Source organism: Puma concolor, chromosome A2 (assembly GCF_028749965.1).
Source record: "Puma concolor isolate L17-30 chromosome A2, mPumCon1.1.hap2, whole genome shotgun sequence".
Taxonomy (NCBI): Eukaryota; Metazoa; Chordata; class Mammalia; order Carnivora; family Felidae; genus Puma; species Puma concolor.
In genome coordinates this window covers 165,205,168-165,230,497 of record NC_141668.1, presented here as the reverse complement: position 1 = coordinate 165,230,497, position 25,330 = coordinate 165,205,168, and the positions used below count along the sequence as shown (strand labels likewise).

General features: G+C 42.8%; 1 protein-coding gene across 1 annotated transcript; it reads right to left on the bottom strand.

The window, feature by feature from the left end:
* Window positions 1–5,769: 5,769 nt before the first annotated feature.
* LOC147583795 (olfactory receptor 1M1-like) lies at window positions 5,770–6,744 on the bottom strand. Its single transcript, XM_086682917.1, has one exon. The coding sequence runs from the start codon at window positions 6,742–6,744 to the stop codon at window positions 5,770–5,772; it is 975 nt and encodes a 324-aa protein (XP_086539043.1).
* Window positions 6,745–25,330: the final 18,586 nt, after the last annotated feature.

Here is a 25,330-nt window from a genome sequence, read left to right as displayed (position 1 = left end):
TTAGCCTCTACTACAAAGCTGTCATCATCAAGACAGCAAGGTATTGGCACAAAAACAGACACATAGACCAATGGAATAGAATAGAAACCCCAGAACTAGACCCACAAACGTATGGCCAACTCATCTTTGACAAAGCAGGAAAGAACATCCAATGGAAAAAAGACAGTCTCTTTAACAAATGGTGCTGGGAGAACTGGACAGCAACATGCAGAAGGTTGAAACTAGACCACTTTCTCACACCATTCACAAAAATAAACTCAAAATGGATAAAGGACCTGAATGTGAGACAGGAAACCATCAAAACCCTAGAGGAGAAAGCAGGAAAAGACCTCTCTGACCTCAGCCGTAGCAATCTCTTACTCGACACATCCCCAAAGGCAAGGGAATTAAAAGCAAAAGTGAATTACTGGGACCTTATGAAGATAAAAAGCTTCTGCACAGCAAAGGAAACAACCAACAAAACTAAAAGGCAACCAACGGAATGGGAAAAGATATTTGCAAATGACATATCGGACAAAGGGCTAGTATCCAAAATCTATAAAGAGTTCACCAAACTCCACACCCGAAAAACAAATAACCCAGTGAAGAAATAGGCAGAAAACATGAATAGACACTTCTCTAAAGAAGACATCCGGATGGCCAACAGGCACATGAAAAGATGTTCAGCGTCGCTCCTCATCAGGGAAATACAAATCAAAACCACACTCAGATATCACCTCACACCAGTCAGAGTGGCCAAAATGAACAAATCAGGAGACTATAGATGCTGGAGAGGATGTGGAGAAACGGGAACCCTCTTGCACTGTTGGTGGGAATGCAAATTGGTGCAGCCGCTCTGGAAAGCAGTGTGGAGGTTCCTCAGAAAATTAAAAATAGACCTACCCTATGACCCAGCAATAGCACTGCTAGGAATTTATCCAAGGGATACAGGAGTACTGATGCATAGGGGCACTTGTACCCCAATGTTCATAGCAGCACTCTCAACAATAGCCAAATTATGGAAAGAGCCTAAATGTCCATCAACTGATGAATGGATAAAGAAATTGTGGTTTATATACACAATGGAATACTACGTGGCAATGAGAAAAAATGAAATATGGCCTTTTGTAGCAACGTGGATGGAACTGGAGAGTGTGATGCTAAGTGAAATAAGCCATACAGAGAAAGACAGATACCATATGGTTTCACTCTTATGTGGATCCTGAGAAACTTAACAGGAACCCATGGGGGAGGGGGAGGAAAAAAAAAATAAAAAGAGGTTAGAGTGGGAGAGAGCCAAAGCATAAGAGACTGTTAAAAACTGAGAACAAACTGAGGGTTGATGGGGGGTGGGAGGGAGGAGAGGGTGGGTGATGGGTATTGAAGAGGGCACCTTTTGGGATGAGCACTGGGTGTTGTATGGAAACCAATTTGACAATAAATTTCATATATTAAAAAAAAAAAAGAATCTCTTATGGGCTGCCTCCCTCTCTGTTTTTATCTTATTTTATTTTTCCTCCCCTTACCCTATGTTCAACAGTTTTGTTTCTTAAATTCCACATATAAGTGAAATCTGACTTTCTCTGACTGACTTATTTCACTTACCATAGTACATTCTAGTTCCATCCATGTCTTTGCAAATGCCAAGATTTCTTTCTTTTGATAGCTGAGTAGTGTTCCATCTTATATATATCCCCTCCATACCTTCTTTATCTATTCACCAGTCAATGGACATTTTGGCTCTTTCCATAATTTGGCTATTATTGATAGTGCTACTATAAACATTGGGGTACATGTGCCCCTTCAAATCAGTATTTTAGAAGAACAAATATTGTCAAAATGTCTACGCTACCCAAAGCAATCTACACATTCAATGCAATCCCTATCAAAGTAACAGCAGCATTTTTCACAGAGCTAGAACAAATAATTCTAAAATTTGTATGAAACAAGAAGAGACCCTGAATAGCCAAAGTAATGTTGAAAAAGAAAACCATGAATGGCCAAAGTAATGTTGAAAAAGAAAAACAAAGTGTAATGTATCATAATTCTGGACTTCAAGCTGTATTGCAAAGCTGTAATCATCAAGACAGTATGGTACTGGCACAAAAAAAAAAAAACCCACATAGATCAATAGAACAGAATAGAGAACCCAGAAATGGGGTCCAGAAATGGACCCACAACTATATGGTCAACTAATCTTCAACAAAGCATGAAAGAAAATCCAATGGAAAAGAGACAGCTTCTTCAACAAATGGTGATGGGGAAACTGGACAGCGACATGCAGAAGAATGAAACTATACCACCTTCTTACACCATATACAAAAATTCAAAATGGATGAAAGACCTAATGTAAGAAAAGAAACCATCAAAACCCTAGAGGAAAAAACAGGCAGCAGCCTCTTTGACCTCAGCTGAAGCAACTTCTTACTAGACATGTCTCTGGAAGCAAGGGAAACAAAAGGAAAAATGAACTACTGGGACTTCATCAAGATAGAAAACTTCTGCACAGCAAAGGAAACAATCAACAAAACTAAAAGGCAACCAATGGAATGGTAGAAGATATTTGCAAATGACATATCAGATGAAGGGCTAGTATCCAAAATCTATAAAGAACTTATCAAACTCAACACTCAAAATAAGTAATCCAGTGAAGGAATGGGCAGAAGACATGAACAGACATTTCTCCAAAGACACATAAACCGCTAACAGACACATGAAAAGTGTTTAACATCACTTATCATTAGGAAAATACAAATCAAAACCACAATGAGATATCGCTTCACACCTGTCAGAATGACTAAAATTAGCAACACAGGAAACAAAAGATGTTGGTGAGGGTGCAGAGAAAAGGGAACCCTCTTACACTGTTGACAGGAATGCAAACTGGTGCAGCCACTCTGGAAAACAGTGTGGAGGCTCCTCAGAAACTTAGAGATAGAGCTACCCTATGACCGGGCAATTGCACTACTAGATATTTGCCCAGAGGATGCAATCTCCTTTAAAAAAAAAATGTGGGGGGTGCCTGAGTGGCTCAGTCAGTTGATGTCCAACTCTTGATTTCAGCTCAGGTCATGATCTCACGGTTTGTGAGTTCAAACCCCACATTGGGCTCTGTGCTGACAGCATGAAGCCTGCTTGGGATTTTTTCTCCCTCTATCTCTCTGCCCCTCCCCCTGCTCTCTCTCAAAAATAAATAATAAAAATAAAATAAAAAATAAAAAATAAATTTTTAATGTTTATTTTTGAGAGAGAGAGAGAGAGAGAAGAACACAAGTGGGGGAGGGGCAGAGAGAAAGATGGAAACAAGAATCTGAAGCAGCCTCCTGGCTCCGAGCTGTCAGCACAGAGCTTGACATGGGGCTTAAACCCATGAACCGCAGGATCATGATCTGAGCCGAGGTCAGATGCTTAAGGGACTGAGTCACCCAGAAGCCCCTAAAAATTTTTTTTAAATTTATTTAAATCCAAGTTAGTTAACATATAGTGTAGTATTGGTTTCAGGAGTAAAATTTAGTGATTCATCACTTACATATAAACATCCACTGCTCATCCCAACAAGTGTCCTCCTTAATGCTCCCACCCATTAGCCCATCCCCCCAACAACTCTCCTCCAGCAACCCTCAGTTTGTTCTCTGTATTTAAGACTCTCTTATGGCTTGGTGCCCTCGCTATTTTTGTCTTATTTTTCCTTCCCTCCTCCTAATTTCTTAAATTCCACATATGAGTGAAATCATATGATATCTGTCATTTTCTGACTGACCTATTTCACTTAGCATAATACCCTCTAGTTTCATCCACACTGTTGCAATGGCAAGATTTCATTCTTTTTGATCACTGAGTAATATTCCATCCTGTATATGTATATACACATACACACACATACGCACATACATACATACATACATGCACACATACCACATCTTTATCCATTTATCAGCTGATGGACATTTGGGCTCTTTCCATAATTTGACTATTGTTGATAGTGCTGCTATAAACATTGGGGTATGTGTGCCCCTTTGAATCAGCATTTTTTAATGTCTCAACATAAAACAATGGAAGACAGTTTAGCTAACAAAACCTTAAGAGATTTTTATTGACTAATGAATCTTTCATTCCATAGAAGGGGAGGGGGTCAAATCAGTGCTTTAGCTCAAGCCATATCTTTCTGTATCAGAGAGAAATATTCACAAATATTCTGAGTCCCAGGTTGTAAAGGTCTTCCAAGTTTGCAAATTCCAGCTCTCTCCCAGCCAACACTGTGATTACTTCCATGCATGTGGCAAGAGAATGGAAGGGAACTTAGGAAGGAAGAGGCTGTGGATCAACTTTCACCTGTGTTTTTAGTTATCCAAAACATTCCATGACCAGATGCATGGGTACTCCATTGCAAACTCCAAAATTTTCAAATTCTGTATTTTATCCATTAGGGCATTCCCCCACTAAATGGATTTTTCTACCTGTGCTCTCACTAATAGTTGCCATAACAGTACCAGGTCTGGTATCTGTTTGTTCAACTGAGAAATTCTAATTTAATTTTCATGGAAGGAAGTGCCAAAGGCAAATTGGATGTGTGATCAATCGAAGCCATTTGGCTTAAGATGATGTCAGCTTCTTAGCACCATTTGAAAATTTCTGGCCCCTGAAAAGGCACCACTCATTTCACTGAAGTTGTAAATCTCCATATGAGTATTAGCACTACTACCCAATAATTAAAAAAAAAATGAAATGTATTACCTTCATAGGGGCTTTGGAATGACTAAAGGAAACAAAGAAAAGAAACATAGTACGGTGTATGGCACAAGATAAACTCATAATGAATAGCTCTCACTTCTGTTGTAAGCAGTGTTACTACTCCTATGCATTCCACAGGCATATATGATGATGGAGATATGCCTTAGCTTCCTTTTGGCTTAGACATTCATGATTCAATTGATTGGCATTTTTCTCTTTGAAAGACTTATACTATTCCTCATCCCCTTAATGCGTGGCCTGAATTTTTTCCCTTGTGACTTGTGCAACTTTTATCTAGGTCATGCCATCTTGTTTCTCCAGAAGATAGAATAGGAGTGAAGTCGGGGGGGGGGGTGGGTGGGCATGATTCATTCACATGCTCCCTGACTTTGGTCCCTGGAAGTCATTTACTGCCTGGTTCTCTGGAAAAAGCAAAACTCCTGAATTGGTCCCAAAGTCCTTGATCTGGCATGACCCAAGTCATTCACCATAACTGGATATTTCACTTTCACTTTCTCTTGCTCTCTTGTCTTTTCACATACTGTTTTTTTTCCCTGATACTCTTTCTCCTCACATTTGCCTGAAAAACATCATCTTATCCTTTGAGGTGAAGGATCATCTCTTTTAGGAAACCTTCCCTGATCCCCCCTTCCAGACTCTGTTGGGTGTTCCTACTCTGTCCTATCCTTGCCCTCGTGTGCGTATTTCGTTCTATTATAGTTAATGTCCAGTGTCATCTCCCACATGCAGCTATAAACTCCACACTATAGGAATCTTGTGTCTCCTCACCACTCCCTGGCTAGCACCTATATCAAGTTGAGAATATGAACTCAATAAATATTTGTGGAAAGCTAACTGGGTTTTGAATCAGGACAAATCCAATCTGGTAGGGCTAGACTGATCTTGACACATCCTTACTTGTCCCAGTAATTGAGAACATAGAGTAATAGGGCCATCTTGAGATTTACTTTTAAAGTTCTGCAATTCAAAATCCAAAGTGGCTGTTCTCCCAAACTGTGCAATTCCATACTTGTGCCCAAGACCCTAGATGTTGAGATCCTACTTCCTGGAAGTTTCCAGGTGTCCTTGTGGCCAGGAAGATGAAGTGATCTTTCTGTTGGCAAGCTTCCTCAGGGCCCCCTTCAGATCTCTGTTCCTCAAGCTATAGATAAACGGGTTCAGCATGGGGGTGACTGTAGTGTACATCACAGCAGAGGCTTTCTCCTTCACAGCTGTGCGGACAGAGGAGGGACACAGATAGACCCCGATGGTGGTCCCATAAAGGAGAGCAACCACAGAGAGGTGGGAGCTGCAGGTGGAAAAGGCTTTCTTCCTGCCCCCTGCAGAAGGGACTTTCATGATGGCCACAATGATGCGAGCATAGGAGGCCAGGATGCAGATAAAAGGTGTGGCTATCACCAGCCCAGCCACAATGAGCACAAAGATCTTGTTCACAGACGTGTCAGTGCAAGAAAGCCTGAGAAGGGGAGTGAGGTCACAGAAGTAGTGAGGTAGCTCATTGTTCCCACAGAAAACCAGACGAGCCATCAGGAGGATATGAGTGAGGGAGATGAAGCAGGAAAACACCCATGGGCTACCGGCCAGCAGACCACAGAGGCGTGGGCTCATAATGGTGGTATAGTGTAAGGGGTGACATATAGCCACAAACCTGTCATAAGCCATCACAGCAATCAGGACACTGTCAACAATGCCAAAGAAATGGAAAAAGTACATCTGGGTCAGGCAGCAGGCATAGGAGATTGACTTGCTCCTGATTTGGATGTTCACCAGCATCTTGGGGACTGTGTTGGTGGCCAGACCAAAATCAACCAAAGACAGGTTAGCTAAGAAGAAGTACATGGGGGTGTGGAGGTGGGAGTCTGAGCTGATGGCCAGGATGATTGAAAGGTTTCCCATGGCCATGACCACATACATGCAGAGGAACAGAGAGAAGAGGAGGGTCTCCTGCTCTGGAGTTTCTGAAAGCCCCAGGAGGACGAATTCTAATGCGCTGGTTCGGTTCCTTGGTTCCATGGGTATTATTCCTCTGAAAGTATTGAAAGGGGGCAGTTACATGAATGCCATGGAGATGAGTCCAGAAGTTTAGATGAGCTTATAACCAATTGCTTATCTGTGTTATTTACAATACTAGCTTATATATATTTTGCACCTTGAACAATTGATACATTGCAACAACACAGGTTTGAAGACTCAGTTCAAAGGACCTTGACTGGAGTATTGCCACTTCAGATACAGATTGGGAGAGGACAGCATGCATGGGTTTTTGCTGAAAGAATTACTCAAGAATATGCATCAGGCTAAAATAAATGGAATCCACAGAGTAAGTGATGTCCAAGAAGCAATGGTTTACTAAGAAATTGGTATATGTGTAGGAAAAGTTTAAACAAAACACTGAGTCTGTAAAGTAATAATTGTAAAATGTGCATAATCAAGGTGAATTAAAATATCAAGCAACAATAACAGAGCATATAATAGAGGTAATTAGAATGAAAAATTACAATGTTCTTGTATTGCTTTGCAGGAGAATAGAAATATCGAGTATTTTGGACCTTCTTTGTCAAACACATATGATAAAAGATTTTGTGAAACCACTAAAATAAAGAACCTAGAGTATGTAACTTCTAACTTGGTATGATGGATACATTGGAAATAAAGAGATTTTCATCATACCACCTGGAACAGGAAAGGTGTTTTGAAGTTTATTTATATTGTCTCACAAGAGTAGATACTTAAACTTTAATAAATTTTGTTAAAATGTCAGTAGTCTAAAATTGATCATTGTGATCTTACACCATGGAAATCACCAAATGCTATCAGAGTGTGACAGTTGGCCCATTATAAAGTCGGAAGGAACTCATCCCACAAGACTGCCCTCATTCTGACACTAACTGCATGTTTAGGGGCTCCCTAACAACCCACAATCTCATAATTCACTAGAAAGACACACAGCTGTTATATTCATGGTTGCCATTATTATCCTCCCAGTTAGAGTTTATTACAGCTGCCAATCGTATTCTAATAACTTTGTGTGGTGACAGATGGTAACTGTACTATTGTGGTAAGCACTGAATAATGTATAGAATTGTTGAATCACTATGTTGTACACTTGAAATCAATGTGCCATGGCATGTCAACTATCCTTCAACTAAAAAGTAGTTTGTTACAGCTAAAGGGTGCAGATTAAAACCAACCAATAAAAGCAGCACACAGGGCAGAGCCCAGTAAAATACCAAATATTGAGCCTCCGTTGTCAACTATCACCAGAGTCAAGACGGCATCGCTTTTAATACACACAGAATATTGCCAACCAGGGAAGCTCTCCTTAACTTTAGTGTTCGGAATTTTTATGGAGACTCCATCACGTGGGAACAAATAACTGTCCTCATCCCTCATATCAGTCTCTAAGCTCCAGTCTTCTGAAGATTGGCTGATACCATGTGACCCAAGTCCCCTCCTGAAATCGTGTTATTACTACCTATTGTGGCCATTTCCTCCCTAAGACTATCTGGTAGGGCCAATCCCCACCTCAAATCACAACAAATGTGACTCAAGATCTCCAGACAAACCAAGACTCTCTTACAAGGCATGATATTCAAAGGGCTTAGAGAATACATCCCAGAAATTTTTTGAGCAGGGATAAATTCTTTTTTTTTTTTTTTTAATTTTTTTTAATGTTTATTTTTGAGAGAGACAGCATGCAAGCGGGGGAGGGGCAGAGAGAGAGAGAAGGAGACAAAGAATCCGAAGTAGGCTCTGAGCTCTGAGCTTTTAGCACAGAGCCCGATGCGGGGCTTGAACTCAAGAACTGTGAAATCATAACCTGAGCCAAAGTCGGGTGCTTAACTGAGTGAGCCACCCAGGTGCCCCTCTCCATTCATTTGTGTATTTGTTGTTTTTTTTTTAATTTTTTTAAACATTTATTCATTGTTGAGTGTGAGCAAGGGAGGGGCAGAGAGAAAGGGAGACACAGAATCTGAAGCAGGCTCCAGGCTTTGAGCTGTCAGCACAGAGCCCATGCAGGGCTCAAACCCACGAACCTGTGAGATCATGACCTGAGCCAAAATCGGACGCTTAACCAACTGAGCCCGAGCAGGGATAAATTCTTATCACACAGGCAAACACTGCTGTCCTTGGCTAAGGCTGTCTTATAGCAAAATGATGATATGCCTAACATTTCTTGCTATCAGTATGGATAGGGATAAATTTGAAGAAATAACTAATCCACCCTATAAAGCCATTACATCCATTGTTGTATTTTTGTCGCTTGATCTACCTCTATTTATACATTATGATAAGCTTGTGAATTATTTAGCATAGAAAGTAATTGATGATTACTAAAATCGGCTCTTCCTCAGACCATTTTCCATTAGTATTCATAATGAGGGGGATTTTAACTCAATTTCCCAGTACGTGAAGCCATCAATATCAGTATTATATTCTTACTAACAGTGTTAATATTATAATATATTGCAGGGGGGCGCCTGGGTGGCGCAGTCGGTTGGGCGTCCGACTTCAGCCAGGTCACGATCTCGCGGTCCGTGAGTTTGAGCCCCGCGTCAGGCTCTGGGCTGATGGCTCGGAGCCTGGAGCCTGTTTCCGATTCTGTGTCTCCCTCTCTCTCTGCCCCTCCCCCGTTCATGCTCTGTCTCTCTCTGTCCCAAAAATAAATAAAAAAAAAAAAAATTGAAAAAAAAAAATTAAAAAAAAAAAATATATATTGCAGGATATTAGAAGATACAAACTGAAAAATACAAGTCAAAGACACTGGGAACATTACCAGAGTTGCACTCAGTCACTAACAATGAGTCCAGTCCATTCTCATATCGTATAACCAAAATGTCACCCAGAGCAATGCCATTCAGACTTGCAGCCTTCCATCTGACTTGGTCAGGTTCCAAAAGGAGGGGTGACCTCAGCATCTTCTATAACTGAGCTAAGAAACAATATCATCCTTTGCTCAGAGTCTGCGTCAAGGCACCAGTAGAATATTGGGTTTCCCTAACTGCCTAGTCTATGTATCCCTCTACCCTCAATAACTGTTCCTCCTTTTTCCCATTTATCACTTCCTTTCACCCAACCTTGCACACCTTTGTTCTGTCAGTCTGCTGGTCCACATGGTGGGCAGAAATATTCGACCTACTGCTTCCCCCTCAGTCTGCCCCCACTTGTATGGAATGAAGTTATACAGGTATAGAGCTAGTGGCTGTCTCGACTACCCCAATTTTCCTAGATGGGGTGAAGGCAAAAATCTAAGTTGTCAGGCTCTTGGGAATTCTGACATAAAGATTTAAAAGTAAAGTTAGAGTTCCTTGATGAGGGATTCTCCTCATACCCAGCATGCACAGAGTAGCACCAGTCCTGGGACCATTGCATCAAGCAGGAAAAATAAAGTTGATGTAAGGAAGATGCATAGCCACAACACCATCCTGCCCCGAACTTACTGACCCAGATCCCCTAGATAAGTGCAGGGGTTTATCTGGTGAAGGTATTCCTGGGCACCCTCAGGTTCAGTGTGGTATCACTCTTGTAAAGGTATGTAAGCCAACACATCATGCCTTTATATCTCTCCTGTTTTAGACAACGCTGTTTCAAATGTTCATTGCAATGCTCCACCAAACTACTACTCTGAGGATGAAAGTATGCTCCTTGATCGGATGTGACTAAGTGGTCCACAGTGATAGTGTCTTCTGATTCAGCCCTTTCATAGTATCTTGAGCATTTTTATCTGCCACTGGGTATGAAAAGCCCAGTGCAGAGTAAGTGTCCTATCAACAGCCATCTGGAGCCTCAGTCACTAAATCCGTCTGATTCGCCAGCTGTGTATGCAGACTTTCCTTTGTCCTATATTCAAACTTGGACCAGAGTCAGGATCTGCCCCAATATTGTCCTTCAACTACATTTTAGCTATTACAGGTAATAGTAACTAAGTGATTGCCTGGAAACTGGCTAATTTCTTGTTAGCTTATATTTCCTAATGCATTCAGTGAGCCAATCCTCAGGATTTAGATCCATCTTTTTTAAATTCTATGGATAACTTTTACCTCTAATAACTGATTATAGCACAGCTTCGGTTCCACACACAGGGTGACCCTGAGGCCATCCAAGAGTCAAAGTGGAAGGATGAATGTTTTTCAGTGAGTTTGGGTCATTCTAGTGAATTCTGCTCTGACACTGACTGTGGGGAGTTGGCACACTACAAAATTAAAGAGAACACAGTCCACAAGATCATTCCCATGTCTGACACCAATTGCAAGTTTCAAGGGGGTCCCCAAGCCCCCTGTGGTTCATTAATTTGCTAGAAAGACTCATAGATCTCACTGAAAGCTTTTATAGTTGTGGTCACAGTCATTACAGCTAAAGGATATTTATTTTTGTCTTTGCGTGAGAGAGAGACAGAGCATGAGCAGGGAAGGGGCAGAGAGAGAGAGAGAGAGAGAGAGAGAGAGAGAGAGAGACGCAGAATCCAAAGCAGGCTCCAGGCTCTGAGCTGTCAGCACAGAGCCTGATGCCAGACCCACAACTGTGAGATCATGACCTGAGTCGAAGTCGGATACTTAACCGACTGAGCCACCCAAACGCCCCACAGCTAAAGGATATTTTTAAATCATCCCAGGTTGACTAAAATCAGCCAAGAAGCACAAGGGACCAAAATGGCAACACAGAAGACCCAGCCTTTCTGCCCCTCTGCAAAGATCAACAATTAGCCAGCTATTGAATAAAAACAAGCTCTGGGAGAACTCTAGAATCCACTCAAGGAGTTTTCACAACACAGTGGAACACAAAACCGGAGATCAATCGCAGGAGAGAAGAAGAAAGACAGCATCTTTTTGCCTGCACTATCCTTTCCCCCAAGTTAGCAGTGGTAAGCATCAAGAGGGACATTCCCAGCTGGAGAGAGATCCCCTTACCAGTAAAGAAGGAGTCGGGCGAGCAGCCAGCTTCTCCAGCCTTCTGGAGCACCGCGTAAAGGACTTGCTTTGGTTTTTCCCTCCCCAAACCCTACAAAGCTGAAATGTATAGAGACAGCTGAAAACAAGGAAGAAAAGCAGCCCCACAGTATAAGTGACTACAATTCCCAGTGATCTGCTCTGCAGATTAAACTCAGCAGATTTTACCCCCGAAGAAGGAATCAATGGTAAATAAGCACAGCTGCCAGGACTACCCGAAGTTTTCACCAGCTTTCACCCCACAGGGATTTCCATTCATGGAAGCCAGCTGCCTGGGTCCCTCCCTGCCCGGGCAAGAGCCCAGGAACCTCACCTGCAGTCAGCTCAGGCCTCTGCAGCTGCACAAGTGCAAGATGCCAGACTAGACTCTCCTGCTGACCCTCACAACCATGTGCGTGCTTCGGACTAGCCACGCCAGCTGTGTACCTACAAGCTCTTGGCCTGCTACCCATTACTGGCCTCCGTGTATGCAGCCATGGGAAAGCACGCCAATAGCCAGGGCCTCCACAAGCTGCCAGTGAGTCCATAGCTGGCCTCAGCCCTTGCTGCTACCCTGCCCCCCCACACACTACATGTGTGTCTGCAACCAGCCCCTGCCATATATAGGCACCTGCCCCTGGTCCCCATAGCCAAGTGCATGCACCTCACTGGCTCCAGCCACCCCTGATGCCTGCTGAGTTCCCTAGCTAAAGGATCTGAAGGCACTGCTGAGGACCCCAAGAGCCCTTGCAGCCACTGTGGACCTCCCTGCAGCACTCACCAAGGACCAGCCACCACATAGGTGTCAATGCTGTGGGTCCCAGCAGTCTGGGCTGAAAAGACAACACCACCTCCCTGTCCAAGCCACCACAAGCCCCTGCACTTAGCGCCCCACACGGCTAGACCCCGGGTCACCACATGCTCCAGCATACCCCCGCCCACAAGTGAAACTGTTCTCTTACTGAAGTCAGTCCATGAAGTCTGGAAGAAGTGTTTATTTCTTCAAAGGTTCAGACACCCATGCAAATCTATACTTCTCACTTTATTTACTACTGCCCTCCTAAAATTATGTTTTACAGCAGATTTGGGGGACAGTAGGTCAATCCCTTTATTAAAATCCCATCCTTCCCTGCTATTTCTGTCTCCATGCTTCTTCACATTTCAAATCATTTAATAAGTTCCTAATATGTGCCAAGCACTAGGATAGATACTTACATATATGACATATCATCCTAGTGACAAACCATGGGGAAGGGGTTATGATCCATTTTTACAGGTGTGATCATTGAGGCCCAAAGAGGAGAAAGGAGGTGTAGCTCCCACAGCTCCTAAAGGTGAGCTTTGCTCTGCTGTATGTCTTCCTGAGTCCAAAGCTCACAGCCTTTCCACTGAGGCACACTGTCCTTTTATATTCTCTCTTCCTGGAGTTCCCTGGCCCCCTGACCACCCTCCACCAGATTTCACTGCTACAGAGCCCCCATGTCAAAGGTAGTTTCTTACTCTGTGTTTTGACATCAGATCAGAGGCTATGCCACTCTGTGGCACTGACAACATCCTACCTCATGGTATCATAATTTGGCTAAAAGACTCGGGTATTTTTTTTTAACACCAAAAGGAGCTAGTGAGTACCCTATAGATTAAGTTACTAACTGAATCAATGTGCTCATCTCACATTTTTCTGTCCTGCACACCTAGGCTATCACCCACTTACTCTGTCCCTCCTTGTCTGTCCAAAGCTCTTGGGAAAACTTTAAGTCTCAGGAACTGGGAGACTCATGTGCTCCCTTCATCTTCTTGGTTAGGCTCTACTCAAGTAGGCCTAAATCCTACCCTAGATGAATCCCCGGACTTGTTTCTAGGGCCTCTCAGCCTGAAAACATCAAGAAATCCAAGGGTCTCAAGGACTCAGTGGTGGGAATAATACAAATGTCTTAGAGGGAATGCCTCTGTTCTTCAAGGTGCTCAAGTGGGCTTGGAAAATCAGGTTCAGATACTAGGAACTGTGTTATAAATCACTGGTTTTGGAAAGAGATTGGTGGCATCATAGCTGCTTGAGGTTGAGCTAGGTAGATAGGTGTGATTATTGAATTCTGGGCTGGGAAATGAGTGAACTCAGCCACGTAAAATCTCCCAGTGTTTCTAGAAACACAAAGGCTGCCACCTACTCACTTTGCCAACATTCATCAAGGTTCTCTCTCTTGCTCTCTCTCCTTGTCCTCCAAGCCCACTTACTGGGATATCTTTCCTCTTCTTGACATTATCACTGAGGCAAACTTGGCTCAGTTTCCTCCCTGGTGACGGTCAATAGAGATCCTGGTTCTGTTGCCCAAAGAGGACCAGATCCCGGAGACAAAGAGGATGCCTCACAGAGGCACAGGTAGGTATCCACCTGGCCCAAAGAAGACAAGCTAGGGTGGGGATGAATTGTAAGAACAGAGGGAATATTTACAATTTCTGGGCCAAAGAGAAGTCAATTCCCAAGGCTCCTTGTTAGACAAATTGTCCAATTTCACGTCTGTTCCCTGAATACCTCAGTTTCCTGTGGGGGCTGGGATATGGAAGTAGGACGCCTGTATTGACTATTTCAGGTCTTTAGGAGGCAACTGGGTGCAAGTTGTAGGTTTCCCAATGGCTCTTCACCCTCTCCTTGGGGTCTCTCCAAGGTCAAGGGCTTCCCCTAGAGGAGGTGTCCACTCTTCTTTGAAGCCAGTGTTCCTCATCAGCTCAAGAACCAAGAAACATCTCTGCACATTCACCCAGTGATGTCACACCAAGAAACAAAGACTACCTCCAGCCCCACTTACCCCCAAGAGGGCAGCTGTCTGTAAAGACACCGTGGCTGCCTTCCAGTTCTGCTAAGGGGGCAAGTGGAATCTCACCTGATGGACACACGCCAAGAGAGAGGCTGGCTGCATGGGTCTGCAGCCAGATCCTTGCTCTGAATATTGGTCCCAGGGTGGCATCTGTGGGAGTCTCTACCTTTGCGTATTTAGGAATTCAGTTTTAGGAGGTCACTGCCAGAAATCTCAGGTCATATGTCCGCTCAATAAACACCCACCGAACCGATTGATACATTAAGTGCCAGTTTTTAAAAACCTTTAATTATGGAAATCAGCCAACCATAGACAAAAGTAGAGAACGTAATACTAGGCTGAGTCATATGAAATTGCCAACATTCCACTATTTTTGACCAACAAAACTGGCTTTTTTACATGCTTGCTACTGGAATTCTCAAGCAGGCAGTCTTACCTGGGTTGCCAGATGGCAGGGGTCCAGTGCTTGGATACATGGGGACCAACCTAGATTCACAGACTTGGGCTTAGGACCTGAGTCCATATGACTGGGCTCGGATCCTGGGTTCATGGAGACCAAACAGGCATCAGAGACTACTGAAGTGGCTTTGGTGTTTGGGTTTGTGGTACCTGGTCTGGGAGTCCAGGGGCCAACCTGGCACCAGGGAAGACCAGAGTTTGAGTCCATGGGAGCCAATCTGGAGCCTAAGGCCACAAGGATCAGCCAGGTGCTAGGGCCAGTTGGGAGTCTGGGGCTGATCTGGTCCTGGGGCAAGGTTGGAAGCTGAGTCTGTGGGTACCTACCTGGAGTCTGGGGCCACAGAGGCCAGTCCACTGCCATAGTGTGTCAGGTCCATGGGAGCTGGTCTGGATTCTAGGTCCACAGGGGCAGGCCTGGTGTTGGGGCAAGCCAGGGACCTGGGGTCACACGATTCAGCTTGGCCATGGAGTGAGCCAGGAATCTGGGTCTATAATAGCTGACCTGGCACTAGTCTGGCCAGGAGCTTCAGTGCCTGGGAACCTGCCTAGAGCCTCGGTCTGCCAGAGTGCTAGGGTGCTCCAGGAATCTCGGCTTATGGAAACTGGTTCAGATTCTAGGTCCACAGGGGCTTACCTGGCACTGAGGTGGGCCAGGAGCCTGGATCCGTGAGAGTTACCCTGGTGCTGGTGTACATGGTGAAAGAGGGTGCTCACTTCTCTCTCCCTGCACCCCAGGAAGGTGTCTCTATCCATCTGTGCTGCCTGGTCTTGGGAGAGGGTTGCTGAGGCAATGTGAAACTGATTTTCCCCATCTGCTTCAATGCATCTTCTCTTATTTCTGTGCTGTAATCCCTCACCTGAATCTTAGATCTCCTGAAGGTATTTTCCTGTGTGCTTCATCATTTTGAAGGATGTTTCTGGGAACAGATGATCACCAGTGACCCTTACGCTGCATCTTGCTGACATCATTCTTCCCCCATGTGGACTTTTAAAGTGTGATGTAACCATGAATCTTGAAGCTGTTGTCAACTGTTGACTCTTCAAAACACCACCTGAAAATGCTGTAAAACAAGCTGCTGAGCTTATTAGATCTACCACAGCAAAGGAAAACACCACCTTGAGAGGATCTCAATACTGTCGAAGAGGGGTAAATCAAGGAAGGATCTTTGTAGGGTCTTAGGCTGGGTGGGTGATTTCAAGTTGGGGTCTTGTAAGGCAAGGGACTGGTTAGGATAGGGCAGTTTATAACACAGTAGTTTTGCATGACGGTCACAACACAGAGTGGAAGTGAATCTTAACGAGCCTAGTATTAGTCTTGATAAGTAAGTTATTTCAGTTGGTTTGTAGTCTTAACTTCAAGGGACTAAGTCATTTTTTGCATGCCTGCAGTATGCTGTTTCCAGTCCTGTGTATTCTAACTGGATGTTACAGAAATCTGCTCTCAGATTTACCATCTGGTAATCACATTTGTAAACGAGGGGGTTCAACTCCCTTGCTGGGCATTTCTGTTTGACTTTTTTCCTTTGGGTCTGATTATAATATGACCACTCCTAAAGACTAGACCAGTAGAGAATTTTTTTTTAATGTCTTCTGATATTTTTTAAATGATGTGATGTCAAATTTTTCTCCTTGACATTAGCTCACAAGTGGCCTCTGGTTGTGGTCTTTCTCTGTCCTCTTTCTTTCTTGGCCAGCTGTTCATGATGATCTTGGAGGGCAGGAGAGGACAGGTCCCTTCAGCTCTCAGCCACACAAATTAAAATGAGCCTTGATGTGAAACTCAGTGGGGAGGCTGTCTCCCACTACAGCTTATGGTTAGCCTGTGATCCTGTCGATTTGAGTCTTATTGCAAAATCTGTGAGAGAGATTCTCAACTTAGGCTGTGGTTTGGGATCCTTGGAGAATTTTAAAAATCTGACCTCTAGAGATTTTTAACATAATTGCTCTAGTAGGAGTCTCATGCACTGGAATTTTCAAAAGCACTATGAGAGGTTGGAAAGTACAGCCAGGCCTGAGAGCTACAGCCTGGAGCAATTGAGACAGAAAAGACATGCATGTATGCATGTGGATTAATGTAAAAAGGGGTGTCCTAGAGTGATTTCCTTTTTTGTGAATGCAGACTGGCACACATGGAGCCTGGAAATGGATAGATTATTCATACTTTCAGCTATGGCTATGTCCTCTTTGAATGAACTAAGACTTTGATCAGACAAAGGCTTCCGATCTGATTCAGCGTGAATGCATTAAGCCTTGTCTCTTCTGTGTTTCCAAAAGGGAACTCAGGTTAAATCCCAGTAAGGCATATAGTTCTAGTTAATAGTATTGCTCTAAGGTCTGTTTCCTTGTTTGGGTAATTTACGAAGATTATGAAAGATTATGTCACCATCAAGGGAAGCTCTGGGAAATGTACACTGAAATGCTCTTGGTGCTGTTTTTGCAACTTTTATGTGAGTCGAAAAATAGTTCAAAATAAAAAGTGACAAAAAAGCATTAGCAGGATGGGAACTCTGCCTCTCATGAGATTAAAAAATCAAACAAAATTTTTGGTTTTATGGGAATTTACTATGGTTGACTGACTTGGTGTTTCTTATTGGCATTCAGAAAGGGGAAGTCGATTTGATCCTTCTTGCCCAGGGCTTTGATCTTATCTATCTATCTATAGAGGGGGAGAGAGAGAGAGAGAGAGAGAGAGAGAGAGAGAGAGAGAGAAAGAGAGAGAGAGAGAGAGAGAGAGAGAGAAATGGATATAGATAGATACAGATATAGGTATAATTTTCTTTTCCTTAGAAGAAAATGGTATCCCATTAGACACACAATTATGAGTCAGATTTTACTGTGGAGAATTGTGTACAAATACACAGAAGGAGTTTGTCTGTTCTGTGCTGGGACAACACCTACTATGTGACTACAGGTGCACGAAGGCATGTGGAATGAGATGAGTAAGGGTGGGCACCCTCTGACGGTAAACTCTGGAACATGATCAGTACATGGGTGACTCTTGCCTATTTACAAGGGGGAACCCCGGTCCCTGAGAGCCCCAGTTGATAAGAATTCTACACCTGGAATAGGAGTTTACCTGAGTGTCAGCCTTGGGTAGACATTATGACCTCAGTGGAGTGCCATATTGAAATTGTCAGCTAGGCCTCAGTAATGATGTTTCTATTATTTAAATATGAATGTCATTCCTGAATGTATATCTCCCTAGTGAATTAAGGTAGAAAGAAGCAAAGATAGTGGTTTTGAATCAGGATGATTTTGTGCTCCAGCAGATATCTGGCAATGTTTTGGTTGTCACAATTGAGAACAGTGCTCCTGCCATCTGGCAAGTAGAAGCCAGGGATGCTACTTAGCACCTGTTAACACACAAGGACAGCCCAGTAGTGTATGTACATATAATGGATTATTACTACATCATAAAAAGGAATGGGGTTCTGGCACATGATACAATGTGGATGAACCCTGAAACTTGAAATCAACCAAAGAAAAAATTTGGAAAGATAACATGCTTAGAGACTAAAGAACATTCTACTAAAGAATGAATGGGCTAACCAAGAAATTAAAGAACAAATTTAAAAATATGTGGAAGCCAATGAAAATGATAACACCACAGCCCAAAACCCTGGGGTGCAGCAAAGGTGGTCAAGAGAATAAAATAAAGAACCCAGAAATGGACCCACAAACATATGGCCAACTAATCTTTGACAAAACAGGAAAGAATATCCAATGGAATAAAGACAGTCTCTTCAGCAAATGGTGCTGGGAAAACTGGACAGCGACATGCAGAAGAATGAACCTGGGCCACTTTCTTACACCATACACAAAAATAAACTCAAAATGGATGAAAGACCTAAGACAGGAAGCCATCAAAATCCTCGAGGAGAAAGCAGGCAAAAACATCTTTGACCTTGGCCAAGGCAACTTCTTATTCAACATGTCTCCAGAGGCAAGGGAAACAAAAGTAAAAATGAACTATGAGGACCTCATCAAAATAAAAACTTCTGCACAGTGAAGGAAACAATCAGCAAAACTAAAAGGCAACTGATGGAATGGGAGAAGATATTTGCAAATGACATATCAGATAAAGGGTTATTATCCAAAATCTACAGAGAACTTCTCAAACTCCACACCTAAAAAAATGAGTAATTCAGTGAAGAAATGGGCAAAAGACATGAAGAGACACTTCTCCAAAGAAGACATCGAGATGGCCAACTGACACATGAAAAAATACTCAACATGACTCATCATCAGGGAAATAGAAATCAAAACCACAATGAGATACCACCTCAAACCTGTCAGAATGGCTAAATTAACAACTCAGGAAACAACAGATGCTGGCGAGGATGCGGACAGAAAGGATTTCTTTTGCACTGGTGGTGGGAATGCAAACTGGTGCAACCACTCTGGAAAACAGTATGGGGTCTCCTCAAAAAATTAAAAATAGAACTACCCCACAACCGAGCCATTGCACTACTAGGTATTTATCCAAGGGATACAGGTATGTTGTTTCAAAGGGGCACATGCACCCCAATGTTTATAGCAGCACTATCAACAATAACCAAAGAATGGAAAGAGTCCAAATATCCATCGATGGATGAATGGATAAATAAGATGTGGTATACACACACACACACACACACACACACACACACACACACAATGAAGTAGTACTCAGCAATCAAAAAGAATGATATCTTGCCAGTTCCAACTACGTGGATGGAACTAGAGTGTATTATGCTAAGTGAAATTACAGTTAGAGAAAGACAAATATCATATGACTTCACTCATGAAGACTTTAAGATACAACACAGATAAACATAAGGGAAAGGAAGCAAAAATAATATAAAAACAGGGAGGGGGACAAAACATAAAAGACTCTTAAATATAGAGAAGAAACAGAGGGTTGCTGCAGGAGTTGTGGGAGGGGGGAATGGTCTAACTGGGTAAGGGGCATTAAGGAATCTGCTCCGGAAATCATGGTTGCACCATATGCTAACTAACTTGGATGTAAATTAAACAATAAATAAGTTTAGAAAAAATAAAATGAAATGGGTTACAGGAAAAAAAAAACAATAAAAAAAGCTTGCTCCTTTCAAAAAAAAAAGAAAGAAAAAAGAAGAAAATACATTAGCCACAAGCATTTCTGACACTTGCAACGGCATGACTCACGACATAAACGTCTGATCAACACGATGCTCTGGGAAGAACCTTCATCAGTTTTGGTCAATGGCGTTGACACAGAGGTGACTGAGGGCCATGAAGCTCTGTGGGTTGGTGATGTTGGCAACATTTGCAATGGATTCTGCTACAGATTGCAGGAAGGATTTGAAGGGCGGAAGTTAATTTGTCAAATCCTTCCTGTCAAATAGCATTAATTCAACAGAACTTGACCGAGCAATGTGTTTAAAATATTAATTTTGCATTAAGGGTACAGAATTCTGTACTTCTTTATTTTCTTTTAGACATGTGAAATTCACTAATTGAAGTATGTAATTATTAACAAGGAGCACCATTTTCACCTATTAAATTAGGACTAAAATCTCACTCATTCTACCTAGAGTATGAATGAAACAACATATTATTGCTTTGCCAGTGACCTTGAGATTTCTAATAACTCTATTATAAAAGAAAAAAAAGGATGAAATCTCACCATTTGCTATGACATGGTGGAGCTGGAAAGTATAATGTTAAGTGAGAAAAGTCAGTCAGAGAAAGACAAATACCATATGATTTCACCCATATGTGGAATTTAAGAAACAAAACAAATGAGCAAAGGGACTAAAAAAGAGAGAGAGGCAAACCAAGAAACAGACTCTTAACTATAGAGAACAAACTGAGGGTTACCGGAGGGAGGTGGGGGGAGGGATGGGTTAAATAGGTGATGGGCATTAAAGAGGGCACTTGTGATGAGCTTTTTATTTTCTTTAAAAAAAATTTTTTTAATGTTTATTTATTTCTGAGAGACAGAGAGAGAGAGAGCACGAGCAGGTGAGGAGCAGAGAGAGAGGGGACACAGAATCCAAAGCAGGCTCCAGGCTCCGAGCGGTCAGCACAGAGCCTGACGTGGGGCTTGAACTTATGGACCATGAGATCATGACCCGAGCTGAAGTAGGATGCTCAACTGATTGAGCCACCCAGGTGTCCCTTGATGAGCTTTTTCTTAGGTGCGCAGCTGGGATTCAAAACTTGAAGTCTTTTTTTCTTTTAACGTTTATTTATTTTTGAGAGAAAGAGACAGAGCATGAGGGGGAGAGGGATGGAGAGAGAGACACACACAGAATCCGAAGCAGGCTCCAGGCTCTGAGCTGTCAGCACAGAGCCTGACGCGGGGCTCGAACCCACAAACCGTGAGATCATGACCTGAGCTGAAGTCAAATGCTCAACCAACTGAGCCACCCAGGCACCCCCAAAACTTGAAGTCTTAAAGGACCCGACACCACCCGGACCCACCCCCTCCTCTGGAGTAGAGCATCTCCACGCTGTGTCTGAAGTCCTTTATTCCTGAAAAACAGTCCCATGCCTGCTCAGTGTGCAGAATCTATGGTGTAGCACGGCTAAAAGCAGCAAAGGTTATATTTTCTCTGGGTGTGCCTCTGTCCCCTGCTGATGAAAACACTTTTGTTGGCACCTGCAGGGTCTTTTGTCCTTGGGGAGGCAACATACCCTCTTCCAAAAGCACTCCAGGAAGGGGAATGTTCTCTCTCAATGTGCCCCAGAGATCCCTACATTATGCACTCTGGGACCAGCTCTCTCCTCCCCAGGAGGGCGTGCCACAGCTCTCCTCATGATAAAGTTGAGCACTTCCAAAACAGTGTTTGAACTCGAAACACTATTTGCCAAAACAAAAAACAAACAAACCCCTCAACACTCAGTACTTCTCTCTCCCCCCAGTCCGTGGTCCAGAGAGGTTTTCCTCTGGTGCGACCCTGATGCCATACTCTCTTAACCCTTCTCTCTTTCTTTCCATTTTGTCTCTCCACGAAAAGGACTCTGTCCCCTTCCTAGCACTGCCATTTTTCTCTCCCCCAATTCACATCCGCTCACCTTGCACCTGTTACACTGTCTCCCTCCAGCTGTGGAGATCCTTCTGCCAGTCTGCAGATCAATTTTCTGGGTGCCCCAAATGATCTGACTCAATACAGCTGTGTTTGAGACTAGGAAAGCCCAGGGTTCCCCTAGTTCTCTGCCATCTTAACTCCTCTCCTAAATAAAAACTTAAAAAAAATTTTTTTAATTTTTTAAAACATTTATTCATTTTTGAGAGAGACAGAGCATAAGCAGGGGACAGGCAGAGAGAGAGAGGGAGACACAGAATTGGAAGCAGGCTCCAGGCTCTGAGCTGTCAGCACAGAGCGCGACGCAGGGCTCGAACCCACGAACCGTGAGATCATGACCTGAGCCAAAGTTGACACTTAACCGACTGAGACACCAGGTGACCCCAAAAATGTTTATTTATTTTGAGAAAGAGAGAGAGAGAGAGAGAGAGAGAGAGAGAGGGAGAGAATGTGAGTGGGGTGGGGGCAAAGAGAGAGGGAGAAAGAGAATCCCAAACAGGATCTGCACTGTCAGCACAGAATCCCATGCAGGGCCCAATCTCACAAACTGTGAGGTCATTACCTGAGCCAAAGTCAAGAGTAGGACACTTAACCAACTGAACCATACAGGTGCCCCAATAAAAACTTTTTTAATGATTTATTTACTTATTCATTTAAATGTTTATTTATTTATTTATTTATTTATTTATTTATTTATTTAGAGAGAACTAAATTTGGGGAGGGACAGAGAAAGAGGGGGACAGAGGATCTGAAGCAGGCTCTGTGCTGACAGCAGAGAGCCCGACGTGGGGCTCGAACTCATGAACTGCTAGATCATGACCTGAGCTGAAGTCGGATGCCTAACTAACTGAGCCACCCAGGTGCCCCCAAAACCTTTTTTTAAATTTTTTTTAATGTTTATTTATTTTTGAGACAGAGAGAGACAGAGCATGAACGGGGGAGGGTCAGAGAAAGAGGGAGACACAGAATCCGAAACAGGCTCCAGGCTCTGAGCACAGGCTCTGAGCCTCAGCACAGAGCCCGACGCGAGGCTCGAACCCACAGACCATGAGATCATGACCTGAGCAGAAGTCGGACGCTCAACCGACTGAGCTACCCAGGCGCTCCCCACCCCCGCTGCAAAACTTTTTAAAAGAGTAGCAGAGTGAAAAATAAATAAATGTCATAGTTTCAACTCATGATCCATGAATGTGAAGGAAAATGTACACTGAAACCATAGTGATGAAATTGGAAATGGTGTTTATGAAATTCTCAGGTTTTGTCTATATTGATCATAGTCAGAATTGTTAGAGAATACAGGTCAAAATGTGTAGTATGAAATATACAGAATGAAAATGAATGCTCAGGAAACATTCCATGACTCTTAGACAAAATCATCACTGCTCGTTTGCATTTTTACATGGCTTAGCTGTATTTATAAATATATATTTTATACCCACATATAAAACTATGTTTTCACACTTAGAATCTGTCTTTCTGATGTCACTAATTAGATAGAGATGCCTTTGCCTATTTCTAAAACCTGAAGATTGGAGTCCAATTAGAGAAGGGCGTGTGTCTACACATGAATGTATGTGAAATGGGGGTGAACATTGAGCAGGTGGAGAGAACAGCATGATGTGTACCTGGCCCCATGTGATCAGGGATTAGACATCATGAATTACTTTCCTCTCCTGTGTTGGTCTTTAAGGATTTGCACAGCCTGGTGAGAATAATGATACTAAAAATATTTGTCTAATGAGGAGCTTTGGATATTGATTCCCCAGGGATATAGAGAGAGACTGTGGAGTCAGTCTGTGACAACATCATTCAACAGCCCTAGCCTAGTCAAGAAGAAGCACACCCGAGGCTCCATCCAGTGATGATCTTTCTTGACCACAAGCCCATTGCCTCACTTGGTGTCTCTGCCTTTCCAGAAGACAGATCTTCTGGTCTTCAATATTCAGGTGATATGTCAGATATCGTTCCACACTGATGTCATCCAGGTAACTTGAAGCCCCTTAGTTAGTGCTTCTGTACGGAAGGCAGGTATTTTACTACAGATTCATCCAGGGGAAGCAATGAGGGCTGTGCATGCATGAAATGACGGGAACCGAGTGTTAGTGTCCGATGGCACTCCAGCCTTCTTGCTGGCAAGTTCTCATCTATGTTTGCAGCGATACTCACCCTGTTCTCAGTCTGCTGGTCTCCTAATCTCCCTAGAAAATGGCAGCATCCGTTATTCTCCTGAGCAGAAATCTGTCCCTTCTCAAACAAGATGACTGCTATGAAGCTTTCTGGAATTTACTTGAATTTTTGTGGTAGTCATGAGGAAGGGTTTTGGTCAGCTTTTCCTTTTATTTGCATTCCTGGTTCTCGATACACCATTCCACAGAAGAGTCTTATTATCCCCGTAGCTTGCTTGAGGACGGTGGGGAGAAAGTGGAGACAGAGAGGTCTAGCTGGCTGCTTTCTTAATATACCTCTTTCACTTTATAAAATTACCAATTATTTTAAAGAAGAACAACAGAGATAGTACAATACATTTTAAAACACCCTCCAATGCACTCCAGAATCAACAAATGTTGACATTTTGCTATACAAAGTTCATGTCTTTTTAATGACATAATATGCTTACAGAAGCCATTTCTTTTGTATTCTCAATTCTTGTTACTCCCGTCTCAGAGACAACATCATCTTGAATATGATGGACATGGCTTTATATGGTACATGTCTTCATAAACATATACAGGATAAAAGGCATTAACCATATTACCTATCAGTTAGGGAATGGAGAAATAAATCATAACATAACAATACAGTGGATTACTCTCTGGCAATTAAAATTAATAAAGTGGGGCGCCTGGGTGGCGCAGTCGGTTGAGCGTCCGACTTCAGCCAGGTCACGATCTCGCGTTCCGTGAGTTCGAGCCCCGCGTCGGGCTCTGGGCTGATGGCTCAGAGCCTGGAGCCTGTTTCCAATTCTGTGTCTCCCTCTCTCTCTGCCCCTCCCCCGTTCATGCTCTGTCTCTCTCTGTCCCAAAAATAAATAAACGTTGAAAAAAAAAATTTAAAAAAATAAAAAAATAAAATTAATAAAGTGAGGTTAAATATGTTAATAATAAAGAAGATAAATTACATAAGAATGCCAAATGTAAATGACATGTACTATATGGTTTTGTTTATGTAAACTTTCAAAATTGAAAATAATGTAGTTGTTTATGTTACCATGTTAACAATAATACAAATTATAGTAAAAAAATGCCAGGGAATAATGTATATGAAGTTCATGTAGTGACTCCCCTGGGGAAAGAAAAGAATCAAGACTGTTCAACTACATGATGTGGGGGCTTCACATATTTATAATATT